The sequence below is a fragment of the Pavona decussata genome, unplaced genomic scaffold (assembly GCF_977016875.1).
Source record: "Pavona decussata unplaced genomic scaffold, jaPavDecu1.1 SCAFFOLD_215, whole genome shotgun sequence".
NCBI lineage: Eukaryota > Metazoa > Cnidaria > Anthozoa > Scleractinia > Agariciidae > Pavona > Pavona decussata.
The window spans coordinates 2,435,620-2,462,500 of NW_028145620.1; the positions used below are offsets into that span (position 1 = coordinate 2,435,620).

Sequence of the window (26,881 nt, forward strand, 5' to 3'; positions counted from 1 at the left end):
GTCTTTGCTTTTTAAATAAATTGCATAAAATAATGCTTCGTTTAGCTCTCGCGCGAAAATTCACACCAGCAATGCACTTTTGTCTTCAATGGAAGTTAGAAGCTTGTTCACTCTGAGGAACTTGTGTTATTGTGTAATTTGTGTTCTGTTGACTTTATGACAAAAGTCCTTTAATGAGGTGCAATATAAAACTCGGACCTTTTAAAAGACGTCCGTTTTAGCTGTGTTATTGTGAATGTATCTTAAATGTGTTATAAGGCACCTGCTGACGGCTAAAACAAGTGGCAACAATTAGCTATGCAAAACAGACAACAAAACAGACAACAAAAGAATTAAGAGTTTCCATTTCAGTTACGTTGCCATGTAACTTCATTTCGGCGAAGGTGGACTTTCGAAAGTTGATTCTTATCTTAGGTTGGCCCTCGACTAAAACTTTTTCAGAAATTTTGCAAAGAGAAAATATGCATAAATATTTCAAAATTGACACATTAGATTCACTTTCATGCGAAACCCTTGACCAAAACCGGCCACATCTATTATTTATCTTGGAAAAATTAAGTCGCAAACGTGAGGAAGTTCGTGAACAGTGCAATTAGCAAAGCTGATTAGTGGATATTCAATCAGAGATGACAGTCTAAATCGTCGCTTCGTCGGGCCGTCCATGTAAAAAAAAGGAAAAAAAATAGCAAAAATAGACACCAACAAGGAAAAGTGTTTTTCAGCACCAATGATCCTTTGAATAGCTTTTGTGGGCGAAAGACTTCAACAAGTGGAAGTTCATGTTAGCTTACAGAAACATACATTTCTCCGATATTACCACCCTCGATTAAGCGACAGCTGACGCTTTTCGGAAGGTAAGCGATGTGTTTTATCAAACTGTACCCGTAATTCTTTTGTGTCCGCCGTTGTTGATTTTCTTATATATGTGGTCCTCTTGTTAACTAAGCAGTCACTCTCGAAGAATGGCTAAGGGCCTCTTCATATGAGCCCGGTCGACCGGGCTGGCTCGGTTTCCGAAATCTCGCTTCGCCACTCTTTTCTTTATATGTTCATGGGCGAGCTGGCCCGGTTACCGAGATTTCGGTTTTTGCGACCGAGATCCCGGTAACCGAGCTGGAAATTTCTCCCATATGAAGACACCGGGACTGTCCGTGACGAAACATTTTCAACTGCGCATGGTTTGTAAGTCGGAACGCGGTTCCACGGGGATTTTAGGGGCATTTTGGACATTTTTCATCTCTGTAACCGGGATTGAATTCCCATATGAACAGAAGAAAAAATTCGTCCCGCCTACCGGGCCAGCCAGGTTACCGGGCTCATATGAAGAGGCAATTTAAGTGACCGCTAAATACAGGTTGCAAAGGATACACCAGTCAATGCAAGTACAATAAAAACGACATTTTGGTAACTTAGTGTACAGTTTATGTACAAAAGCGCGCACAAAATCACTTACTTGGTTAAGAAATTGAAGCTTTTAAATGGTATGACAAAGGAGAAAATGGTATTAATAGAAATTTCGGTCGGAGTGGTTACCAAGTGGAGAAGGAAAAGAAGAAAAATTGTCGGCCTTTAGCAGCTGAACGCTTGGCTGCCGCCATATTTGTTCTTTTTTGTCCCTAGCACAAGGACGAGCGAAGGTAGTTTACATGGAGCTAGGATCTTCCTAGTACTAGGATCTTCCTATCTCTCAGCTAGGATGATCCTATCTCTAGGAAGATCCTAGCACTAGGGCCAAGTACAACTTTTTGCATGTAAACTGAATACAGAAAACATATGGCGCTAGGTTCTGATCCGCCTTCTAGGATCTTCCTAGTACTAGGATCTTCCTCCCTCCATGTAAACAATCCCTAAGTGGGCCATGACAACAGTGACAAGGCTTCTCCGAAAGACTCACACTGTGGTTGGAAAAACTAAACCTTTAATTTACTCAACCTCAAACATGCCAGAAGAGACAAATTTTCCTTTCTCCTTCAGTGTTTGTTTAAGTCATTACCTTGCCCGCTACAATCTAGGAAAAGAGCGGGAGCGGTCACTGCCGGACTCACACTTAATGTTTCTATCCAAATTAGTTAGGTATTATTCTGACAGTAAATAATGTTTTAGTTCTTTGGCAAAAGAAAATGTACCGAGGTCTTTCAGCTAATGAATATCATGCCAGAGATCTATTGCCTGATAGGAGAACATTTGTTTACCAATGTTGGTTCGAGGACGTGGTTTTGCACCTACTTTTGTGACTGAGTCGGTAGGTTTTCCATGTTCCACAGCGTCATTTGAATGCATAGCAGATTTTTTCATCGATTTTCCAGCTTTACAAAGCCGGGTCCTGTATGTTGCATCTTGTACATGTACGCGACCGCGAAACTACAGTTCCTAGTACATCATGCGCAGACTCAAAACATGACATTCCACTGCGGGAAAGTGACGTCTTTACATTTTTAAAATAGCTTCAATGTAGCTTTATTTAAATCATTATGCTTAAAGATTTTCCTTTTTGAGACAAAAGTAAAAATAATTTTTTACGACATAATAAGCAGCATCCTACTCTATTCCCGTTTAATATTAAAAACTTGATCATTGTATGATGCAATTCCACGGATTTGATTGGCTTAACGGCCATTGTATATGAGCCATGATACCATATGCCCAAGAAATAGCGACCATTAAATTGTCTTCTGGTTGTCCTTACAAAGCGAAAGCAGTAAGATCAAGCAATATTTCTCGATTGTTTATACTAAGACAATTATTCCACTCACGCTTGTTTGATGTGAGATGATTATCTCATATCCAACGCGCTTTCGTGCAATAATTGTTAAATATACTTCCTGTCCGACATATTGATTATAGTCTCTCTCTCGGTACCAGACAATAAAACTCGAAAATGGGGCAGCCATACATGAAAAAAGCGAAGATTTAAACACTGTAAATGAACTGGATCTTGTTGCTGATATTAGTTAAGAAAAGATTCAGTTTGGAATTGACAGAGTAAACTTTCAGTTACAAACAAAGATTGCAAAAGACTCAACAAAACATGAACAGTGTTAAGGAAGTGAATCCATAAATATTTATTTATTAAGGAAGTCTTTTCATAAATATTAATTTGACTAAAGTGCATCGAATATTTACAAAATAGAAAATAATTAAAGGAGCTGAAGTCAACACTCCCAGAATTAAAGAGTTACATCGCTTTCGCCGTACCAGGATTAGAACCTTTAACAAAAAAAGGGGATACGACAAAGAAGTTGATTTATGTCAGTATTTCCTAGAGACTGATAAAAACATCTCACCGAGTACATGAAATCTTTCGACCTGTAGTTTAACTTCCAATTGGCACATTTCTTAGCGATCAAGCATTCATCTGCCAAAAAAGTAAACAACGAACGTGATTACTTCCACTATACAAGCAGACTAAGAGGTTATTAACTGAGATAATTCAAATAGCACTGTCTCACTGCCGTCTATTCAATTCCCTTCCAAATTACCCTTCGACAGCAAAGAGGGCCACGATTGACGGTCCATTTCTTTCGTATTGAAGCCAATATTCCTTCGTTTACAGCTTAATTTCTCTGGTTATTGAATCGTTGTCCTGTGGCAATAAATCGAATATTATGACTTTTTAATATCGAAACAGACATTGGCGGAATTGTCACCCATCTGTGATTTTATTACGCGTGTAGCACTATAAAAAGAATTCATAAAGATTTTGGCTGCAAAAATTAGAATAACAAAGGGGCGGCACTTGACATACAGATCAAACAATTTACGAGAAAATTAATTTACGATTACAAAATCTGAAATCCTGGCATTATCAGCTTTCTTGCCACTTTGCTACTGGATTGTCTCCATTAAGAAGGTATAAATGCCTTGTGGCTAACGTCAGTCTTAACAGGTATGTACATATACGGAGAGGCCAGAAAATGCCTCGAAGTAGAAAAAACAAAGCTTTCGTATTTGTGATGTTGACTTGTCCGCCTTCGTTAACCAATACACGTTACTTAATTCAAAAAGCCGGCCGATTGGCAAATGGAAGAAATAAACTGTTTCTACGCCGATAATGCACTAAGCCGTCGAAGAGGCCCTTGGCCAAATCACTTTTGTAGGTCCTTTCTTAAGAAAAATGATCCCAAGAACTGAAAACAACCGTTCAAAATACAGGGCAGTCAGGGTCACTGCTTTGGTCGGCAAAGTTTAATACATTTTAACTGGAAAAAATTCAGAGACAATTGAACGAAAACCCAAATAAGGCCTAAACAACGAAATTAAGGACTGTGCCTACTTTTGTTAATGCGCATACCGTTCTGCGCATCTCGAGATACTCGGGTTTCCTATGGGTAGTGCCTACTAATACAGGGATATTTTTGCGCGGTTTAAAACTATGCGGAGAAAGCAGAATTTAGCAAGGGCTCTTGGTATCCAAAAAGGAGATTTAGGGTAACCATGCAATTTTCAGAGATAATAAAGCTTCAATTTGGAAGAAAACGCGATACAAAGCTTTATATTTTATTGTTTTTTAGAATAATTGTTGCTTAATTATCTCTAAAAAAAAAAAAGTAGGCACCGTGCTTAACACAGTGTATTTTGACGATCGCTAGTGATTAAGCCATGGTAGGTGCGGATCCAGGAAAAAATGTGACCGTTTACTAAGTGATGTGAGCGCCGATGTTATAAAAGCGCGAGGCTCTAGGGGGATCCGAGGGTATGCTCCCCTGGGAAATTTTGAAATATTAATTCCTGAAAAGTGCCATTTCCTGAATTTTCAAGTCACTCTAACAAGCATTTTCCTTACTTCAACCTGGAAATTTTCTTTTATTCTAAAATATCTATTTGTTGTAAGAACTCTGGCCGTTTGATCTGAGAACGGCTGTTGAGTGGAATAATTGTTCTGTTAATAGACAAACCCTTGACTGTAAGAAACACTATCAACTTATCGAAAAAAAACTACTTTTCGAGAATTTTCCTTCTATACCGCCATAGCAGCGGCTGACATGGCTGAAAACTAAGGTGAAAGAAGCCGCAGAACCACGACCGCGACACGCATGCTCATTTCCACGATACCAAGATTCGTATAGTACAATCTTGTTCGTTGTACAGCAGTCATTTTCACAATATTCATATAAATGGTGCTTCTCTATGGATAGCCTCCCACTATGGAAGGAAAATTGATAAAAATCTAATTGACCAGGCTTGTTCGCTTCAGATGCAAAAATTATTGTTACCGTTCTTCCATTGTTTATATTCCCTTCACCGTTTGAGCGTGTTCATAAGGGCGCCCGGTTTAGACCGGGCACCTTCCGTACCGTGCGTAATACTGACCTTTTGGATTTTGCCTGGCCTCACTAACATCTGATAAAGTAAACCCAATTACATGTAAGATTGTGAAATAGTTTGTTCAACTGACCGATTGTCCACATTCCTGTGTCTTTTAAAAAGACACTCGCTTAACAATAGCTTGCGCGCCCCTTTCCCAACTCGGGAGCCTCACCGGCTATGTCTTTTCTATATTTTCATGCAATTATCCGGTGAAGTCTTGTTTGATTGTTTCACCAACACCTGCCGCCTATTGTAAAAATACCAGTTGCTCCGCAAACAGGAGAAAAACAACAACACTGGAACACAAACAAAAGCTTTGTCCTGTTGGTTAACTTTTATAAATATTTAACTCATCGTACGAAAAAACCCACTGTGATTGGCTGGCCAATTAGCATCCAGTTATTAATAAAATATGTAGTAAAAGAACATTCCAGTCGGCCGTTTTACACAGCACCTTCTACAAGATTTACATTTGATTCTCAATGTACTTAGCCCACTTAATTTTGTTTCACAGGATAAAGACGGGGAAGAGATTAAGCGGATTTTGAATACAGTGTAGCAGGAAGACGAGAGAGTGATCGATCATGGAGCAGTCTAACGTAGCAACTGTTTCAAATAACACCAATAATTCGTCTTCATACGGCGATCAAATGGACATATATTCCACCGAAGTAAGCGCTGTTGAGATAAGTATTTATGTGCTTCTCGCCACCCTCGGATTCTTAATAATCGCTATCAATGGTTTGGTTATTTACCTGGTAATGACCAGAGTATATCTGAATACGGTCACTAATTTCTGCCTGGCAAGCCTGGCCATTTCTGATATGTTCTCAGGCCTGTGTGCAATACCGCTTATTATCACCTGCAGCACGATACTTTCCTTACATACCTGCATGGCCATGGACCTGATTCAGAGATTTCTATCGATATCGACTGTACTACATTTGTTCTTGATAACTATTGAGAGATATCTCACAATAGTGCACTCAGTGATGTGTACAACCTCAGTGATGACAAAGAAAACCTGCCTGGCTGTTCTGCTTGTGGTATGGACTCTGTCGCTCTTTACATCACTCATCCAGCTTTCATTCATAAACCCAGAAGCAGACAAACCGGGTGAGAGCCAAATCATATACGATTTTATTTGTCTGGGTCTCTTGGCAGTACTTCCCCTGATAATCATGAGTGTGGCGTACGTGCATATTTTCTATACTCTAAGGAAACATGTCGATCGAATCAAGCGAGAAGTGTCTCACCTTTCTTCGCAGTGCATGGAACGTAACGCAAGGAAGGAAAGAAAAGCGCTGGTCATTTACGGCGCTATGATTTGTGTGTTTGTTGTCGGATGGTTCAACTATTTCTTAAATTCATTACAGGAGGATTTAGGAAATCGAGCAGGAATTCCGTTCTGGGCGGATGTGATTTTGCTGTTTTTGAGGTTCGCCACAAGCCTTTTTAATCCGTTACTTTATACATTTCTCAAGCAGGACTTCAGACGAGCCAGAAAGTCGCTCGAATTCTTTGGTTCCAAAAGACGGAAATTTCGACGAGCCACATTCACGAGTTCTTTTTCGACCAGGAAGTCGTACCTGTCTTCAGCTTCCTCCGCTGAATCACAAGTTTAAAATGTTAATTCTCCCAGGATATGCTATACATCAGCGTTTACACAGCTGATGGTCAACAAATAACATATTTTAATAACAAGGGGAGACCAGCCGTTTATTTTTATCTAGCATCCGCGCGCAGAGACTTTCTGTGGCTATTTCGTTAGTATTTTTCTCCGCGGTTGCGGCAAGAGCTGGTAAGAGGCGTATGCTCTTCTGACGAACAACTGTCACGCAACTTATACATTCTATGCCGTCATGCTTGTGTTTTGTTAGCCGGGTGTTAGCTTGTGTTCGGTATTTATCATGTTTAAATGTAAAAAGTCGTCTCAAATGAATTTCAATTTAAATGAACAATCAGGAAGATACTATTTGTGTATTAAAGCGGCTAAAGGTGAATAATAAGAATAATATGTTTAACTCCGGTAAACTGAAACAAAAATGTCATCAGCTGTGATCGAGGAAGGACCCCAGGAGGAATTGGCCACGCGATATTTTTGGCGCGAAGATATCTTCGATTCCTTTCCACGCGATCTACGTTGGCAATTTATGTTTAATTCATTTCTTATTTATTTTTTGTTTTTCTCGTCGAATTTTATTTCCCGTTAGTCGTTTTCTCTTTATTTTTTTTTATGATTTTTTTGTTTTAACCTGTGGAATATTTTTGTCATTACTGAGATGTTGTTTATAATGAGCACTCAACCCGCACTCAACGTACAAAGTGATTCAATTCGCGCAAAAATTTTGATTTAAATTATCTTTTCTCACACAGGAATGCTGCTTGTTATACTAATTTTATTTATAATGGTAGTTAAAGGGACACAGTCACCTTTGTGACCGCGCTGACCTGGACGCTAGTTTTTGTCAATTTTGAAAAGCGTCCACCTCAACCCGAAATCAAAAGTACGCGTCGGCATCTAGAAATCCCCTTCAATCTTCCCAGTGTTTTGTTGGATTTTCAATCTTTTACTAGAAACCTGTTTCTGAGTATGATTTTGCTCATTCTATGATATTATTTTATCATATTTGGTTAAAAACAGTATGGATCGCGTCTCCAACGGAACATGTAAAGAAGAGCTGGGAAACGTGAAGGCGCCGGGCTGAAGAAATCGCCTGCGTTGACTAAAATAACGAGAGAAATCAATCAAAAACATTGGAGAACAAATCACCATTATATATATTTGGAAAATTACATTTTCTCAACCTGGCGAAAGGTTCGTGCGGTGGGAATCTTCGTAAACGATTCGAACTACGCGTCATGGCTGCTTGGTTTGGAGCTCAGACGAAGACAAGCTTCGGTACACTGTCGATTATCTCCTCGACAAGGAAAACCTCCAGTGGGACCTTGTTTTCTACGGGTCGAGCAAGCGTTCTTGCAACGACATGGGTTTGGTTCCTAAATTTAGATAACGGAGAAGTTGTAGAAACGAAATTATAAAAGCAAAATATATAACTGAAAGCAGAAATAAAGCTTACCGGTAGTTTCGCTACACTGCAGCTCAGTCGATTCGCTGCGTTTTAAAATTGACATATTCTCTAATATTTGAACTCAATTTGCTTCTCATGCAAACACTGTGAAACGTAGAAACAGCTAAGATAATATTTTCACACGACCGGATACCGACATAAACGATGAAATGATTCTTCGACTTCAGAGGTTTCCGTTGACGTTTGACTTTCCCTGGACAAGTCCATCAGTAAATTCTCCATGGTATCAAGAAAATGAGTGTTCTAAAATGACATTAGGTCTATAATCACTATAATAATTTTTCGACTCGACAAGGTTTGTTTACATTTTTCAAAGGATGCGCTTCTCAGCGCGAGACTTGTGATGAAGTGTGATGTGCAAATCAGCTAAGAAATGGTATCTAATGCGCATGTGCACCAGGTGACTGTGTCCCTTTAAGGTGAGTGGAGTGCAATTTGGTCTGAAATCAATCAATCAATCAATCAATCAATCAATAATCAAGCAATAAATCTTTATTTAAACACGGCAAAATCCATCAGGAGTGTAAAAATTAGAAATAACCTAACTATCCTAAACAAAATTCAATACCTAACTACAACTAATCTAACTAAAACCTGTTTTTCATGAATGCCGTGTATACTAGTACTCTAACATTAAAAATACGCATGATTTCGATCAGATTGCAAGGATCACCAGTGATTTCAAAATGGGTGTAAAAAGGAACTCTATTGATAATCTTCAAAACTTCAATTGACTTTATTTATTGACAATGATGTAATTGTTACCTATTACATCGAAACGTCGAATCGCTTCAATTTTTGTTTTGTTTTGTTCCAAAATATTCAATAAAATTTGAGTTTTTACGTACGCAAGCTAAAAATGTGTTTTAAGACGAACTGGAATAATTTTTCATACCAACGACAAAGCTGACTTGCGCGCGGAATGTCACAGTCGCTTCATGAGCTGACATTTAATTTCACTGTCCTCAGCATTGTCCAAACAATTCCACATGCCCACACGTGACAGTCCACACCATTCTATATGTCTATAACATTTCACTGCCCACGACTTTCCACTGTTAAACTGCATTTCATCAGTAGTCGATAAGATTCAATTCCACTGTCCCCAAAAACCCTTGTTTTCACCATTCCTCAACTTTTCACGGGATCACTTGCGGTCGGAGGTGGTTCAATCTGGGGATCAGTTGCAGATCCGGGATCTTTTGCGGCGCGTTACACGTCCTACTTACTTCGAGCAGAAAGAACTGAGAGGAATAGAAGACGTTTATGCGGAGGCTTGGATTTTGCTAGCCTGGATTTTGCGCAGGCTAGCAAAATCCTCCGGTGACAAAAATGTATAAACAGAAGTTTTATTGACAACAAGTGTAGTATATTATGACTGCATAAGATAACACGAAGTATTAAAGTGGTAGGCAAGCAGTTCATCGATTCATCTTCTTTGGATGGCCAGAAGAGAGGATGTTCAATTTCAACTAGAAGAATCACATATTTAATCAGCTTTGGGATTATACTATTCGTGGCGGTGATTGTGTACACGACAGATGATTTTGAAGAAAAAATTATTAGTAGTTGTTTTATTATTTATTTATCTATTTATTTATTTATTTATTTATTTATTTATTTATTTATTTACTTACTTATTTATTTGTTTATTTTTATTTATATATGTCAAGCAATTATTGTCCGACGGAACACACCTGCATGGTTGTTAAACCATGGGAAAGTTACAACGAAAAGATCTCCGGTGCTTTCGCCGCTTTCGCGAACAAATGGCTCACAAAAAAGGGTCTCCATTAAAGGTTTATTTTAAGTTTTAAGATATATATATAAATACAAGGTAATGATTTGTTGAGATTCATAGTTTCAATGGTTAAAACAATTGCCCATCAACCTGTATTAGGGAAGGGAATTTGACACAGCGTCAAATCAAGCACTAGCCGGACGGCGTGGAATTCGAACAAACCAACTTTCAAAAGTTCAGTTCAGTTCAGAATAAAGTAGATTAAGGTGTATTGAATGAATGTGTAACATTTCAAAATGATTCTAAAGAAATACAAGAGCTGAATGCTGAGAATGGCACTTACGAGATCGTGAGCCAAATGGAGGGTGATAAAGAAAGTGTTGGGAAAATGTTGATTGGGGCTTTTCCTGCTTTTCCTTAGGGCAAAAGTAAAGACCTTCGATTAAACTAACAGAAATTTGCGTTAGGACTCAGGTTGATATTAACCCCATCTAAAGCGAATCGATTAAATCTGAGTCTGATAAGATCCTTTACTACAGGATCCGGTGTTTTTAGTTTGTCGCGGCGGTTCTTGCAGACACATTTAATGGTTTTTACCTGGATTTTACTATTTACATTTTACTATTAGAAATTTTATGATATAAAAATCTGTTACAACTCTTGTAAATGTTATCTATTTCATGTATGTATCTGCCTTATGCTTAAGATGGCCACCTTTATTGTATAATTTACTACAAAACCAATAGAACCAAGGGTGATCTCCCCAGAAAAGCTCTTACAAGCTTGCTGAGATCATCCTGCTACTAAATAAGTAACTGTGTATTCAATTGATGGAAGTAAGAAAAGTGGCAAAAATAAATAAAGTGAAAGTGAAGTGAAGTACATTAAATGTAATTCAAAACCTCGTGCTTTGTGTTTCGTTAACATTTTGTTTCATTTCCTTTTTGTTTTGTTTTGTTTTGGTTTTTTTTTTTCAAGTTTGGAAACCCTAATGAAGACTCGTTTTTAAAATAGTGCATCGATTTTTCTAATTTTGGCATATTCTATTTATTAAATTTCAGCTAGCTTTACTCATTTACTCTCATTTCGCATTTATAACAATCTGGTTTCCAGACACCAAGTATCCAGGCAGGAGGTAAAGCATAAACGTACTTATTTTTTCTCAGTGTGAGAGCGAGCGGAATTCTGTAAATCATGCAATCTGATTTGGTTCTGGCAACGGGCGCAATTTTTTGGATCTTGCCCGGGAAAGCCAGGCAAATTTGTTGCGTGTTTGTTCGTGAATGAGCCCGCGCTCACCCCCTCGGGAAGGAACACCGGACCCAACTGGGCATCGGAAGCGGTAGAAATCGAGCCTACAGTAGAACTGTAGCTCCGTACACTCAGTTTAATATCACCTTATTTCCCAAAGACCGTTACAAGTTTTTAATTTTTTTTGCGCACCGAGAGGTGCTGCTCAATGGACCGCTAAGACTTCAAACGGTGACGAATTAGAGCAACTTATGCAAGAATAAATGAATGTAAACATATGAAACATATATTTTGAACTGCGGATGAAAGATCAAATAGAAGAAAGATCCTCGCAGTTACTACACAACTTAAGCAGTTGCGAAAAGAAAGCCTGGAAAAAATTCAGGCTTGAACGGGATTAGCTGGGATTCGAACCCATGACCTCTGCGACGCCGGTGCAGTGCTCTACCAACTGAAACTAACTGAGCTATCAAGCCAACTGGGAGCTGGTCATATTGTGAGTTCGTAATATACCGTGAAGGATGAAGAAATGATTATGAATTTATGAAACATATATTTTGAACTGCGGATGAAAGTTCAAATAGTTCAATACCTTTGTATTTGGCAAATTACGACAAAGGTATTTCAATTTGCGTAAGCTGATTTCAGGCAGGGGGGGGGGGGGGTAACAAAGCGCTGAAACACCGTATTTACAAAATGCGTACGTTCCATTTACTGAAAATGCCTCACTGACTTAAAGCCTGATTACGACTTGCGACTTGCGTCAGCCTTTCACAAAATGCGTCAAATTATTAGAAACTGCGTCATAATTGTCATTGTCATAAAATGCCCTCTGAGCCCTTTTCCTAACTTAGATGTTGCCATTTCAAATCTTGGCCTTGTTTAATGTTTACCGCACTATTGCTACATTGCCATTTCTTTGCTTCGAACAAGCAGATGGAAGGTTGCACACAATAACAGAAGTGCACACACTGATGTATATGGCATACCACTAGCCACAATGTAACTTGTGATGCCAGTGAAAAAGAAATGCTGATCAAGGTGACTGTGTTAAGGGAAAACAATGAGACACAGTGAAAAGGGTTTGAGAGCCCCAAAAAAGTACTTCCTCTTGCTTGTTTTGTCACATTTGCACAAATGTGTAGTTTTAGGTTTCCGTAACAGCTGAGGCTTTTGTTAGTGGTCCATTATTGTTTCATAGAAGTGAGTGTGACTAGACCATGTTAATTAATATTTGAATTTAGTATTCAGTATAGGATTGAGCGCCATTTAGACGATTCTGTCAAGCCAGATCACTGACCTTGTTTTATGCCGAAGTGAAAAGGCTAGGACTTCATGTATGTCGCGCAATTGTATTCGGTTTGTTCAGGACAGTTCACGCTGTTTTAGGTAATTCTGTCGCGCTAGTTCAAGCTATTTTTAATAAATATATCACACCGCACAAACACAACTAGCCGTGAAATTACTATTGTCGAAATATTTGCATCAATCAAGAGAAAAGCATTTAAAATGCAACCCACTACTGATCATACTTGCACAGTCTGTTAATAGCCAGTCAGAGAAGACCAATTAGACTTTCGGTTAAGTTAGAACCGTTTCAACTATTCTCCCTTTTCATTTTAGCCTGTGTGATTCGGGCGCGCAGGCGACGCTCGAGGGAAGCGAGGGAGAGGGAAAAAAGGATCAGGAAGCTTCCTTTTTCCCTCTCCCTCGCTCCTCTCGCGCGTCGCGCACTCGTGATTTCCGTTCTCCCTTCCCCTTTCTAACGCCTGCCACGTAGGCTTACGGCATCTTGTCTTTTGGTAAGGCTGAGACACTCGCAGCCAATACGTGGAGAGAATTCAGAAGATAGGACTAAGGGCAGTCTACAGAGACAATCAGGCAGCAAGGGCCAATTTGCCGAACTTACGAAAAAGATGCGTTTCGTATTTTGATGTATAAAGTCAAACATAGTATGTCCTAACCGTGTCTGAAGCATTTTTTAACAAGAACCCATTAAGGGTTTTTAATAAATAAATTTAATTAACATTGTATTGTGTTATGGACTAATTTATCCTTTCCTACACAAATGAGGCTTTCATAGTAAATATAATAACGAGGAAGCGGACTTTCAGTCTCAAAGGTCGTTGGCTGTAGTCATGGAGTCGCCCTTGTTGTTTCCGTAGCAAGACACATTACTCTTCTCTCTCTATCCCGTTCGGTATAAAAATGTGAGGACAACTAAACAAATGTTGTGTTAGCCCCGCGATAAGGAATTCAGCTTCCCAGTGCAGAAAAAGTGGAAATACACCCAGTTGTGATTCAAGACCAGTGATAATAACAGGAATGTTTTTGTGAAAGGCAGTTACTAGATTTTACCTTTTTAAAGAGTATTTCGTAATAAATAAAAATCTTGAGTGATCCTAAAATTGCCGATACCACATAATTAGGACTGTAACCATAACCTAATCTTCATCATACGTATAACCTAATCAGATTTAACTTCTGTTACCACGAGACTTGGCAGTAACTGATAAAATATACTCATTTTTGAAAACGAATATTGCAAGCGATTATGGGGTTAATTTACTGGATTTAATCATAATCATAACATAATCTGTAAATCATTCAATTTTTTCTAGTATAGTTTGTGACTTGCTGGCTGGGTATGTAGAGTATGGTTAAATAAAGTTGCTCGGAGAGGTTCTTTCTGGAGTTTAAATTTTAATAATAATAATAATAATAATAATAATAATAATAATAATTTTATTAATAATAGTTATAAAAGTAATTTCATTTTTTAAGTTGTAAATTTGCTGTTACTTTTGGGGCTTCAGACAAAGCAAACCTCAGGGATTGAAAGGTTTATATGGGGTTACTGCATGTCACGGTGATTTTGCTGTATTTTGGTATAAACTGCTAAAATCTTGGTGACTATATCGTCGACTGGTCAGCTGCAGCGGCACAAACAAGCACTACACTCTTTTTTTGTTTCTTGTTTGTTTTGTTGTTGTTTTTGGTTGTTTTTTCTTTTATTAGAACGTCTAATTTTGGGGCTGAGGCTGAACGTTCTTATTATTTTTGACAATTTGAGCCTGAAAAGTTCTTAAGATGTTACGTGCAAGTTGATAGTCCTCGGAATGAAAACAAAAAATACATCCTAAGTCCGACACAAAATGAGATATTCGATAAGAAATCCATTGTTAATTTTAAAATGAGTCCTTTTATCATTTGGGTTAATTGGACTGAAGTTTTACATGTGTTATTTTATCCGTACTTATAATGTTCATTTTTGAAATAAAAATGTTCTTAACTGACTCTCAGCCTGGGTAATGTTCTAAGTATGTTCTTAAATTTTAGTTAATCCCAGCCTCAACGGTCTTATGAAAAAGGTTCTTACAAAAAAAGGTGTATTTCAGACCAAACTGACTACTTGAATTTCGTCCCACCATACCCTGTGGTGTAGCATTCTTATAAAGCTTTTTTCAGAACCCCCCCCCCCCCCCCCCGCTCCTCCTCCTCCTTTGACCCTCCATACACGCACAGCAAGCTGCACAAGTACATGCACATTTGCGGCATGTAGAAACTTATCTTGGAAAGGGTCAATGGTCCATTCTAAGAGCTAGTTGAGTGTGACGTTCCGTCCTGCTGTTTCGCCAATTGATTTAAGAAATCATGCAGCTTTTGTATGAGATAGAGTAACAGCTTCGAACTCTCAGTGTCAGACTCCCCTTTTTCTCACCACGGCGTGCAGACGTATCTTATTTGCTCTGCCGGAAAGCAAACGAAATAGGAGACGTTTGCACAGGCTAAACTCAATTATCCGACCATTTGAAAAAAGAACTATGTAGCACAGTTGGCGCTTGCACTGGCTTCCTGCGTCGACGGACCGATCGGTTCATTCCGGCAAACTTAGCTACCCTGCATTGGAATCTGTGTATTCGACTTGTCAGTTTCAACAGCCCCGGGGACAGGCTGTGCGTGACCATGGAAACAAACAACATCCTGTTTTGCTTCTCTGCAAATACCTCAACTAGCGAGACGTGATCCAAATATAACAGACAGAGAGTGTAAACAAGAAAGTCTTCCGTTAGCCTGACCCCGTTGCAGCGTTTAAATAATCCACCCATGGAGAGCAGAACTGCCCTGAGTCACGAGGTACGATGAGTGACAGGCTATATATAGTGTGCTATCTATAGCCTGTGGGACCCGCGGTCAGAATTCAAGTCATTCAAATAGCTTAAATTAAGAAACGTGATCGAAATACATTAGACAAAGATTGGCAAACAGGAACACATTCTTTTGGCTGGCAGTGGAATGCTCTGTCATTATTTATCAAAAATCCTCCCTTCTTCCGGGTGACGGCAACAGCTTACCAGTCCCTCCGTTTTTCGTTCTGTGGTATGCGAGTACAGCTACTTTGTATGCTCATGTTGGGTTACGTTCGTTATAAAATTAACTTGACTGAATTTATTTCAAATAGTATTCTCACTTGGGAAAGGCTACAAAGAGCGGAAACCCTTATAAAAGTTGCATAAGTTTTTTCTAGTCTGCTGGCTGTCTGGCAGAGTTTGCCACAATAGAGGTAAGAACGTCTCGTGATTTCGTTTCAAGTTGTTTATCACTTGGCGAGTCACGTATCACAATTTGTGCATGAGTGACTTAATAACGGAAGTCACGCGACCTTTTTGAAAACGGTGTTGCGCGAGATGTCCCACAAGAAGCCCTTTCGGTTTTTCAACAAATTATTGACTAGAAGGACAAAAAACCTTTTCAGTTTAATCGAGGATAACGTTTTGTATCAACAGTGAAATAAGTGTACATAAAAATTCTTGATACGCTGGATTTCCGGCTCTAGCGATTAAAATTAAGCGCGTGATCATAGAATCAACTAGATCTATAAACGCCTTCAGACGGAATATACCTTCAAATCAAAACGTGCTTGTTATTCAGCGCTGAGTAAATTAAGTGCAATTTTTGTAACTGGCCAGAAAAACAAAGTTGCTTCCTTGTACGGAGAAGTCACGCTTACTTCTTTCAGCAGTCACGTCGAGCCGTTGGCCAGTGCGTGGGGTACGAAACGTTTTACAGTAATAATGTTTAATACTTAGTTTAATAAGAGTGAAAGGAATTTGAACTTCATCTTAGTGGCTCTGTTTTGTTTTTGTTTCTTGAGCATGGCAGAGAAATCTCCTGCGACTGTTACCAAGCTCGAATTAGAAATGAGTCATGATTTATTTTATTTTCTTTTTTGGTTAGGTTGTTTGTTTTGAGAAAGTCACGTACTATGCATATCTGATAAATTTATGCAGTTTTCATGTTCAAGAATTTAGAATTTAATACTTCCGGAAAGATTTGGTGCGCCGTTTTGCGGTAGCTGGTGGTATAAGGAATTCATTCAATAAAAGATAACATTTTATCCGGGAGATTACGAGAAAATAGCTTTTTGCAGGCGCAGGCAGAATTATAAAGAGCAGAAAAGGTGATTGAAGGGCAGAATAGGTCATTTACGAGTGCTACTCAGTGGTAAAAGGAACCTCTGTACAACGAAGTTCTCGGTATAACGAATGATATTCTCCAGCCCGGCCTAAAATGAATGGAACATAACCTCGATATAACGAAACAACTTCCCTAGTCCGCTTGGCACTTCGTTAAATCGAGGTTCCACCGGGTATCACTCACTGATATACATGATAAGACGATTAGCGGTCATCACACGTTTAAATGCCGCGAAGAAACCGGCACACGAAATCTGACATCTCGTTCTCGACGCTCTGACTCTACCTGGGACCAAAACTTCAGGGTTATAAAATTTCCCCTTTTTCATGTCCTAATTTTTGATTTTGGGAAATTTAGTTAACTCATTGGGTGGCCTAACAGTTTAAGAGAACAGCCCCTGGTTGTTCAAAGAGCGGACATTAAACTGCTATCTAAAGGATAAATCGCTGTCCAGCGAATAAAAATTGATAAAGTTATCCGTTCTTTGAACAACTGGGGTCTGAGCTCGAAGGCTATCACAGGAAGTGGATTCGTCTGACTGATTTTAAAATACTACATCAAGAGCTTCTTTTGTTATTAAATTTCACAGCTCTGAAACCGCATGTCGCTAGACCGTGACGATCATAACAAACAGAGCTCACTCGCTTGGGTTAGTGTTAATACGTCGCGTGGGCGGTCAAACTTATGCTATGAAGAATAACCTCGAACATTTAAAGTGCTATGTGTACTTCATATTAAGTCAATTAGTATATCTTTTTTCCTTTATATTTCACTCAAACCAGTTTTAGCAATAAATAAGCTTATTTACGTTTTCACGATCTCTCAGTAAGACGGTATCGCCACGACTCCTTTTATTATTTCCGAGAAACCAAGCTCGATTTTACGCACCCCTGAAGCAGAACGGGAAGTTTAGAGTCTTTAGACTCAAGAAAATAACACCTGTGATCTACAGCACCGGTTGGCAATCGAATCTTCCCAGTTTTTGTAACAAAATAAAGCAGTATTCTTCACGAGAACATTAATGTTGATGGTCGAGCCAGACATAACATAGCGTTGCTACTTCCGTTCCAGATGATTGAAACTTGAATGAATTAACCTCGAGCGCTTGACAGACAGCGATATTTTAATGTTTTTGTGCTTTGCGTTTTAAAAAGAAAAAAGGACAAGTTCACACGGCAATTCATAATCAAAACTTTGATAATGGACACGTTGCTTCTTTCATTGACACCTGGTATAAGAATACCACTTTTTAATGATATTGCCTAAGGACTGGTGCTGATAAAAATAAATTTACACAAATAGTAACGCGTTATAATTGCTTGGTTCTGCTAAAGTTGAGTCTTTAAACTTGTCGCTGAAAATTGAGAAATTTTCTTGAAATGGCGAGCGAAAACGACAAAGTTAGTATGTGTAGTCAATGAAACTTGCTCGGCTACAAATTTCAATCACTGTAATCCCGCGGGAACTTGTCACAACACAATAATTAAATTATTTTGGCGCCAGCGGATCGTAACAAATTCTGCTAAAACAGCTAAGGACGAAATAGGATCATGTCTGTTCAAATTTAAAAATCGTTGCAAATAAGAGAAAGACAAATTAAGCGTTTTACGTATGGTTCACATATATATTGTTGTAAGTATGTTCGCTCTCTTAAGAAATAAGATATTGTCTTCCTTTAGCGCGCAGCAATAACATGAACAAAGGCTCATCGAGCAGGGCCCAGTTATTGTTCAGCAGAATTAAACCGAGACGTGACAACCAAACCGTGAATTTAGTTCAAAGGGAACTTATATCAGTGGCAAACTCTGATTGGTTGATCGTTTTACTTCCGTATAGTCACTAAGAGCCACCTAGATATGAAAACATCAAAACATAAATTATGAAAAAATTCTTCTGTTACATCACAAGGAAGTATTTGCCTAGTGTTTAAATTGCTGTAGTGCACATGAGGTTGCGTCAGTTGAGAAAGAAGCTCGGATAGTAAACAACTATCGCACAACTTGAACTGAACAAAAATATACGTTTCGTCTACATCTGCCGACTTGCGAGAGTAGAAATGGAAATAGAAGAAGATTTCCGAGGTGAATCGTGGTTGAGATTTCTTCTTGTGCATGACAGCTTTCCTCAAGATTTTCTACAACGAGGTAATGCATTAATTATTAATTCACGATGAAATTTTTGGCATGGATTTTTGAGGCGCTTTGAACTAGAGGGGGCTCATTGGTTAGTCTATGTCGACAGGGAAAGAAAAGTGATTAGTAAAGCTGATGAAACTGATTGGACAGCAAATTAACTTGATAAAGCCAGTGCATTTAGTTTGATTTGTGTGAAATCGTAGTCGAGCGTGACCTGGCTGCAATTTTAACATTTGACAAAGTCACCTCTCATTTGGGTCTTTTTAAAGTCGTGAAAGCCTTTTAAGGCGGCTTGAGTGAAGTCGCGTAGTTCTGTGGTAGCCTTTATTTTTTTACAGCTTGTCAGTTAAAATAAGAATTTCAAAAGTTCGCTACGCCAGGGTTAGAGGTTAATACTTAAAGCCACCCAGCCACCCCCCCCCCCCTGCCCCCCACCCTACACCCACGTATTACTACATTACGTAATATACATGTACGGGAAAAAGATCGAAATTTCACGAAACTTCTCTGTACGAATTTGACGAATTTATCGAATCCTTTCGCTAACAAATAAGCGACCTTTTCATGCGTTACTAGAAGCACATTAAAAGGCGTGTCTGACAGACATAATGATTTTCTCTTCCATTCTCGCGGGCTCGGTTGAATTACCCATTAAAGACCAATGTTTTGGGACAACTATGTGAGTTTAACTGAGAAGAACGACCATTGCCCACAACCACTGCCATCTGAGTGGACTTTGATTAACAGGAAGCGTGGCCCTACTGCCGTTTAACGTCACGTGCCACGGGTTGAACAGAAAGTGAAAGTAATTTATGTCACCCTCCCCACCACCAACAAATTCATTTTGTCCTTTTTTTCGCTTTCATGTTACAATATATAACATGAGCACCTTCTTCGGTTGAACGATAGTACGATTGTCCAAGAGTTGATCTTCCTTATTTCTTTACTGTAACGTCGACTCCCCCCCCCCCCCCCCCCCACCCACAACTGCCATTGATATAACCACTTCAGCTTGTAAGAAGATAATTTCCGTAAGCCGATCTTACTTGTTCGGATGTTTTTAAAAGCTAATTGGATTTAATGCGCTTCCGCTTAACTTGTGCGACTGTTGGACGATTTTAAAATGCATGTGCATTCAGTTCCGGTCAAGACAGCCGCTCGAACGACAAATCCCTACGATTACCCCCACGCTGGTGTGTGTGTGTGTGGGGGGGAGGGGGGGGAGACGGCGCTTCAAAGGAGTGCCTTTCAGATAAATAGTAGTTAAATTCGAGTGTTAGCAGGGGTAACAAAAATTCAAGCAGAAGATTATGCTTGACACTAGCGACGTAGGCGCAAAGCACGGGCGGAGCTCCCCCACCCCTCCCCCCCCCCCCCGGTTTCAAACTTCATTTAGTACCCTCAAGCGAACAACGCCTTTTGTTCAATTAAGTTACCTTTTCTTTTTGTTTTCTTTTCCTGCAGAATCGGAGCAATACAGTGATTCAAATGATTTGCTAGCATTTTTGAGGAAACCAAAACTTGAGGTATATGATGAGCCTCAGTTGGATCAGGAAAAAGAGACAAAATGGCCAATTATTAAGAAGGATCCTGAAGAACGCTCACTACCCAGCCCGGAAAAATTCTCCAAGGCATGCATCATCTCGGAGCCCAAAGTTAAAGTTCATTTTCTCGGCTTAAAAAAGGTAAGCATCGACGCAACACATGAGCTTTCAAGGTGATATCCTTTCTGTGCAGATGAATAAATAAGATCGCCAGATATGATAATATCGAAAACCACTTGAAATGGGTTGATCATGGTCAACATCCATGTATTTCAGAAATCATGTCACCAAACAAGAGACAAGTTTACCCTAAAATAGAAGTAAATTTTCAGCGAGAGGGTACTTCCGGGATGCTGGGTGTGGCGCTCAAAGATTGAAGGCTTAACCTCATCTCAGTATAAAACTCACAACCTTCCCAAAACGGAGCATTAGAAGCAGTGCTTTGAAAGTTATAACGTGACGTTATGAGAATTTTGAATTTTTCAGCACAAATCTTGACTTCTTGTGATTCCTTTCCTCAGGAGTACGAAAAGGTACAAAGTCGTGTAAATCGACAGTCGAGGCAACGTTTAACGGATAGCAAAGTTCGCATAACTGTCACAGCTGATGCCCAGATCACGGACATCGAGGTGTATGTGGAACGAGCACCAATGGCTGCCACATTAAGTGGTGACGTCATAGGCAGAGTACCGCTGAATGTTAAAATGGGGGCTCAAGTGGTCGACAAGGTAAGTAACTATAAGTAGGAAATATAGATGAGGGAGGACGGAGGGTAACGGTACCGCTGAACCAAATCATATGTTGCCTTGCTGACACACTTCCGTACGCCATCATCGAGAACAAAATATTTTTCCGCCCGGACCAACCTCGGTCAATAAGTACATAATGTTTAGTGATCCCATGGAGTTCACGATGGTATTTCCTCCACAGAAGTTCAAAGAAAGTTAACGGAGGAGAAAAAAAGCCGATGGTCTCTTGCGCCTGCGATTATCTTGCACAGCGAAATCCAACCTAACACCAATCCCACTCCCACCCCTCCCCCCCCTCCCCACTCCCCCTCGCGCGCACCTTATTGAAGCTCTGCAGAGAAGACAGCACGAAAGAACATGTAGACGGGCTGACGAACTTTGATCCAGAACTCTCTTGGACTTCTTTAATAATAATCAGTCATCATCCATTAATATTGCAGTAATTATTCTTAATTAGCTATTAACAATTATTTGTTAATCGATTTTTTTTTCTTTCTTTATCTTTTTTCCGATCTTTTAGCAACACCTGTCGGTGGATCTTGACTCAGTTTACATGTCTTCCCAAGGCACACCAGTTTATAAGCTGTCCACAGTGGATGCAGACAGACGAAATAGATTCCGCTTGGTGGTCACTGTTTTCTTCGTCGATGGAAAGGGAAGCAGATCGTTTGTAAGCCCAACCTTTCTGTTGCGAAGTCGCAGACCAGAAAGAAAGAAATCTTATTAGCTCATACTTCGTGCCTTGCAGATGGACTGGAACAGAAGGCGTGTTTCCGAACACACCATCGGTTCCAACATGTTCCAGCTGTGTTGGCTGGTAACGTCAACTCGTGAGAGAGTTGTAAAATTATTCACTCTTCAAACTGGCCTATACGAATTTATAGGAACACGTCATAGATAAACATGAAATTGGATAAGTAGTTCTAAATAGCAAATGTAAACTAACTATAATAACAGCTTATGAATCCTCAACGAAAGAAACTTGTACGAGTTTGAATGCAGTGCCATGTAGAATGATCGTGAAAGTTTAATTAAGAAGGGTACGGTCATCCCTTTTCCCCGACAATGGTACCTTTTTTGTCCTTTCCTTTTAAATTTGGCTCTGCTTCTTTCATCATGCAATAAAGCCTACAAAATTAATTTAATTAATCTTATCAAAACTGATTCGTCATAACTCTTAACTCAAATGGCCATTTGAATAGTGAAGTCTGATGTACAGCTCACAAAGAAACCTGCAAGCCATGACAAGGGATTGGGACCCAGTGGGTCACAGATCTCGAAGGATGTTAACTTTAGTTATTTAAGTCAATATTTTGCTCTAGAATAGAACGTGTATTAATTAAAGTAGTGCAGCTGCTGGAATAGTAGTATTTCCCGGGGGAAGACCGCCCACAATGGTGAAGGGGATGCTTGTTAGAGATCTTGTAAGAAAACCTGAAAAGGAGCTGGAGTTCGTCTTGAAAGTGTGTCAGGTATTCATTATCATTCAGTCCCTGGTTGTTTAAAGAGCCGATAACTTTACCCATCGGATAAAATATATAGGTTGGAGTTCATTTTATCCGCTGAATAGTGATTTATCCACTGGATTATATATTTATCTACTCTTTAAACAACTGGGGCCCGGAGAGTTAACAATAAATAAGATTGCGTTTGTTGCTACATATTTCCGAGTAATGCCGGCTTATACCCCGGCTAAAAGATACCAAGGTAACTGTGTATGTGATGGTGGTCATTTTAGATTTAAATATCCCAGATGACACCAAACCAAGATTTTTTTCCCCAAAAGGTTAACTACGAGTACTGAATCTTAGGAATTCGATTATTGACTCAGTAATATCTTGGTATCTAGCCGGGCAAGATAAAATTTTGTTAATTTTAAGGTGATCTTCCCTCCAGTAACGCATCCGAATGCTTTTCTGTCCCAGATAAAAATTCAAGATTTAGAGAAAAAAATAAGTAGTGCTGTGTGCTTTGAAGCCTTTGAAAACATGGTCAATTATTTTAATATTTAAAACAGGGAACAACGAAAAGTACCAAAAAACAACAAAGAAGACTCTTTCTTAGTCTGGGTTTCACCAGTTTCTTTACTATGGTAACCCGTTTGGTCAAAGGAGTAATTTATACGAATAATACGAAGTCGTTTTTAAACCTTACAATTTTTAGTTCTCGCAAGGCTAAGATTTTAAAAGAAACCTTTTAGTTTAGTGCAAACGACACATTATGACAAAGTCTGTAAATTTTCTTGATAATCTGAAATAACATCTAATGGAAATTACGTGACAGCTATTTATAATCAGTATTTTGAAAGCGTTCCCTGGCTTTATTTTATTTCTCTAATTTATGCATGTATTTATAAAGATAAATTGTAAATGATGCTTGGAAATAAATGTTCAGAGACCATAAAGAAAATAGGTGTGCATTAATCAGTTTTTGAGGTTGGGGCTGTCGACGGCGACGACACCAACCTCGTCCCCACGGTCATCAAAATAAGGCTTCGTACCACCATTTTGAACTGATCGAGATGACCCTGGGAGTGAGGTTGGTGGTACAAGGCAGCCACGGTGTTTATTCGCGACCCTGAAGATAATCTGAAAGAATTGAAAAATATGTATTCAAAGCTTGCTTGAACGGTGTTGAGACAGTAATGTGAGACATCAAGCTAAAGCACTGCTACCGACACTCAAAATGTTCAATTTTCCGAGTTAAAAAAAAAAAATGATCAAATACTGTAGGAATACAAAAACGCTACGAAGGACGAGAAGGCAAGTGTATACAACTGTGCAAACCTTTAAGATACACATATGCCGACTGGATTACAGCTTTCTGATTTGTTATGTAATGTTTAAAAAACGAGCAGGAGTGTTTTATCGGATTTAATACCACGAGGCGCAGCCAAGCGGTTTTAGACCCGATAAAACACGTGCTGCGAGTTTTTTTAACGGCTTTAAAAAACATTCCTGGAAAAAGGTGTGTCAATAGAGTTCATAACAATTCAGACAATTATGCTTTTGTGAACGTTGGAAATTAGCATAAGAGAAAAACACCGCATACTAATGAGGAGTGTTTTATCAGCTGGTAAAACTCCGCATACTAATAAGGAGGTTTATCGATATAAAGTCACTGCATGTGTATCGGCCATTTGATAGGTCACTGGGCTTATGAATTATTAATGATTTTTTTGAATTTTTTTTATTTAGAATGAAATAAATATGCTTTTTTTTAATTTTTTTTATTTAGAATGAGATAAATACGCTTTCTTTATTAAGCAAATATTAAACTCTCATGACTTGAGGCACGCCTTTTATTTAGGTCCTAAGCTTTTTTAATTATGGAGGTAATCCATATGGACAACCACTCTAAAAGTTAATGAGGAGTACTTTTGTGATGTCCTACATTCCTGTGGCTAATGAAGAGTTAATGTTTATGTGTCTTCAGTCAGCGGTACTGGAATCTTTTCTCAAATCTTCCATCTCAACTGCGTTCGCATCAAGAGGTGGACAGCTGGGTATTTGTTCAAGCTGAACCTGAGGCCGCCTTCCTCTCATGGTAAGGATCACGGTTTTAAAATCTTGTTTAAAAAATGTGTATAAAATTGGGTTTGCTAAAGGGCTGAAAAATCGGGTAAATAAAAAAGTCGTATAGGCCCATTCAGGAATTTCAGTAACCATGGTCCCTCCACCCAAGTCAGAAGAGAGTGACATAAGGAAGTAAGGAAACCATCCGATTATGTAAAAAATAATCATTGATGCGTAGATCAACGTCGCTCGCTTTGACTTTGTCTTGAGCTTTTGCTGCCTGGAATTCGACGCAAACAACGATGCTTGTTTCGCTATGTCTTTGGTGTGTCTCCGTAAAACACAGAAGACCCTTGAGTAGGCAGTTAGGATGATAAATAACGGAACACAAACAAATCCGAAGATGCAAACGAGATCGAAAATGATCTCTGTTTGTGAGACACCATCTAAGTGAGGCACTTTGCCTTGCCAATCAAGAAATGAAAGTTGAACCAATGAAGCACATGACGAAATGAGCCAAATCGCTGACACGGTTACAACGTACTTCTGGCAGCTGAGGAAGTCGTCGGGTCTGACGTGCAGCACGATAACCACATACCTTTCCACAGCGATAACCAACAAGTGTAAAATAGCTGAGATTGATAGCAACCTGTTAACCAGATCCATTGTGAAACACCAAACAGATTGTGTCAACGTACAAACAATTACTAATGGAATGGCACAAACACCAGTGAGAAGATCGGAACATGCAAGGCTAGCCAGACATAGATTGGCTGGCGTACGAAGAATTTCCTTCTTCCAAATTAGAAATATCACGAAACAGTTAATAAAAATGATCAGAATCGCTAGTAGAGCCAAGAGGAGCAAAATCATTTCAGTTTTTGTGGAGGAACTTGAGTCATCTCCAGCGGACACATTGGTTGTAGCAGGTGGTGTAGAGTTTATCCTGGTCATTCTACCAGTGTTGTGATTCAAACCTTCACGCAGTGAGCCCGAAGTTTGTCCACTACTGAACCTTTATTGCGCACGAAATAAAATATAAAAAAGTGTTTTTTTATTGACAAGAAACAGCAAAATTAACATATTTTCTTATCTGAAGGGCATGTATAGTTTTTCAAATAAAAATCTTGGCGCCACTGTGCTCCGTCGTTCACAATACCTTGCAATTAATAGATGGCAGTGTTCAATAATTTTTTAGACGCCTCGGCTTCTGGTTTGTAACTCGGTTGCCGAGGAAGAGGCAATTATTTCCATACTTGTTTTGGTATAAAATATACTTCAGTCAGATTAATTTTCTCAAAGGGCTGGTACCATTTTTGGAGCTAGCACTGCTTTGGCGCCTTATTCCATATTATCACAAAATAAAATATGGTTGTGTATCGTAGTTCCTATGTAATAAATATGTAAAGTAACGTGAAAGAGTGCTAGTTTGCGCAAACAGAAAGGATGGGCTTTGTTAAGCAGAATATTAATATTATAATGAAATTTTTAAAACTTGAATCTGCATACAGATGAAAAAAGCATTCATATATATTAACAAGACATTTTTAACGAGAAAACAACTCTACTCCATAAATATTAACAAAACTATTGTGATTAGAGAGTGGGAGCACATCAACGAAAGGAAAAGAGTGAAAATTTTTTTGGGGAACATATGTTTAAACCTCACCGCTTCCATTCGTGTGTCTAAGTAAAATCTTCACTGAGTAAAACTTGTTTCATTCTCATTTCGAATTGGTTTACCATGATCACCATCTAAGTAACAACTACCACTTAAAGTTGACAACCAACGTGATCAACGTTGGAAATTTAGTGTTCGCAGATTGCATGTACTCGTTTTATTCGACACCGCAGGATTCAGTGTTAATCATCACTTTTGCTTTTGACCCCAAAACCAAAAAGCGAAAATTAAAAAAAAAATTACCTTGGCGGAAAGAAGCCGTTGTCAGTACCGTTTGGAAGAACGTGCCAGCCTAGGTGATATCTTTTTACTAACGAGTACCTTTCAGTTATTTTCTCTTGTGATTTTCATTTCGGGTCGGTAGTTGGTTCCCAAGAAAATTAATTAT

General features: G+C 39.0%; 3 protein-coding genes across 8 annotated transcripts in view; 2 read left to right on the plus strand and 1 right to left on the minus strand.

The window, feature by feature from the left end:
• The window catches only part of LOC146460001 (histamine H2 receptor-like), a 29,388-nt gene extending 20,576 nt beyond the window's left edge, over window positions 1-8,812 (plus strand). For 4 of the 5 annotated variants that reach the window (XM_085088608.1, XM_085088607.1, XM_085088606.1 and 1 more), the window contains one exon: window positions 5,822-8,812. In XM_085088608.1, the coding sequence (XP_084944734.1) occupies window positions 5,892-6,932 (1,041 nt within the window). In that variant the 5' untranslated portion in view covers window positions 5,822-5,891 and the 3' untranslated portion in view covers window positions 6,933-8,812. Of the gene's footprint in view, window positions 1-3,816; window positions 3,887-5,821 lie in introns of those variants that run through there. The other variant, XM_085088610.1, reaches the window with a different exon arrangement.
• Window positions 8,813-18,812: 10,000 nt separating this feature from the next.
• LOC146460002 (uncharacterized) lies at window positions 18,813-23,706 on the plus strand. The gene is made up of 4 exons (XM_085088619.1): window positions 18,813-19,013; window positions 20,469-20,689; window positions 21,070-21,276; window positions 21,818-23,706. Exons 1-4 carry the CDS (start codon window positions 18,926-18,928, stop codon window positions 22,022-22,024), a joined length of 723 nt encoding a protein of 240 aa, XP_084944745.1. The 5' UTR covers window positions 18,813-18,925; the 3' UTR covers window positions 22,025-23,706.
• LOC146460003 (trace amine-associated receptor 6-like) overlaps window positions 23,265-26,881 on the minus strand; it is a 10,592-nt gene continuing 6,975 nt past the window's right edge. For both annotated transcript variants that reach the window (XM_085088612.1, XM_085088611.1), the window contains one exon: window positions 23,265-25,827. In XM_085088612.1, the coding sequence (XP_084944738.1) occupies window positions 24,729-25,766 (1,038 nt within the window). In that variant the 5' untranslated portion in view covers window positions 25,767-25,827 and the 3' untranslated portion in view covers window positions 23,265-24,728. The remainder of the gene's footprint in view (window positions 25,828-26,881) is intronic.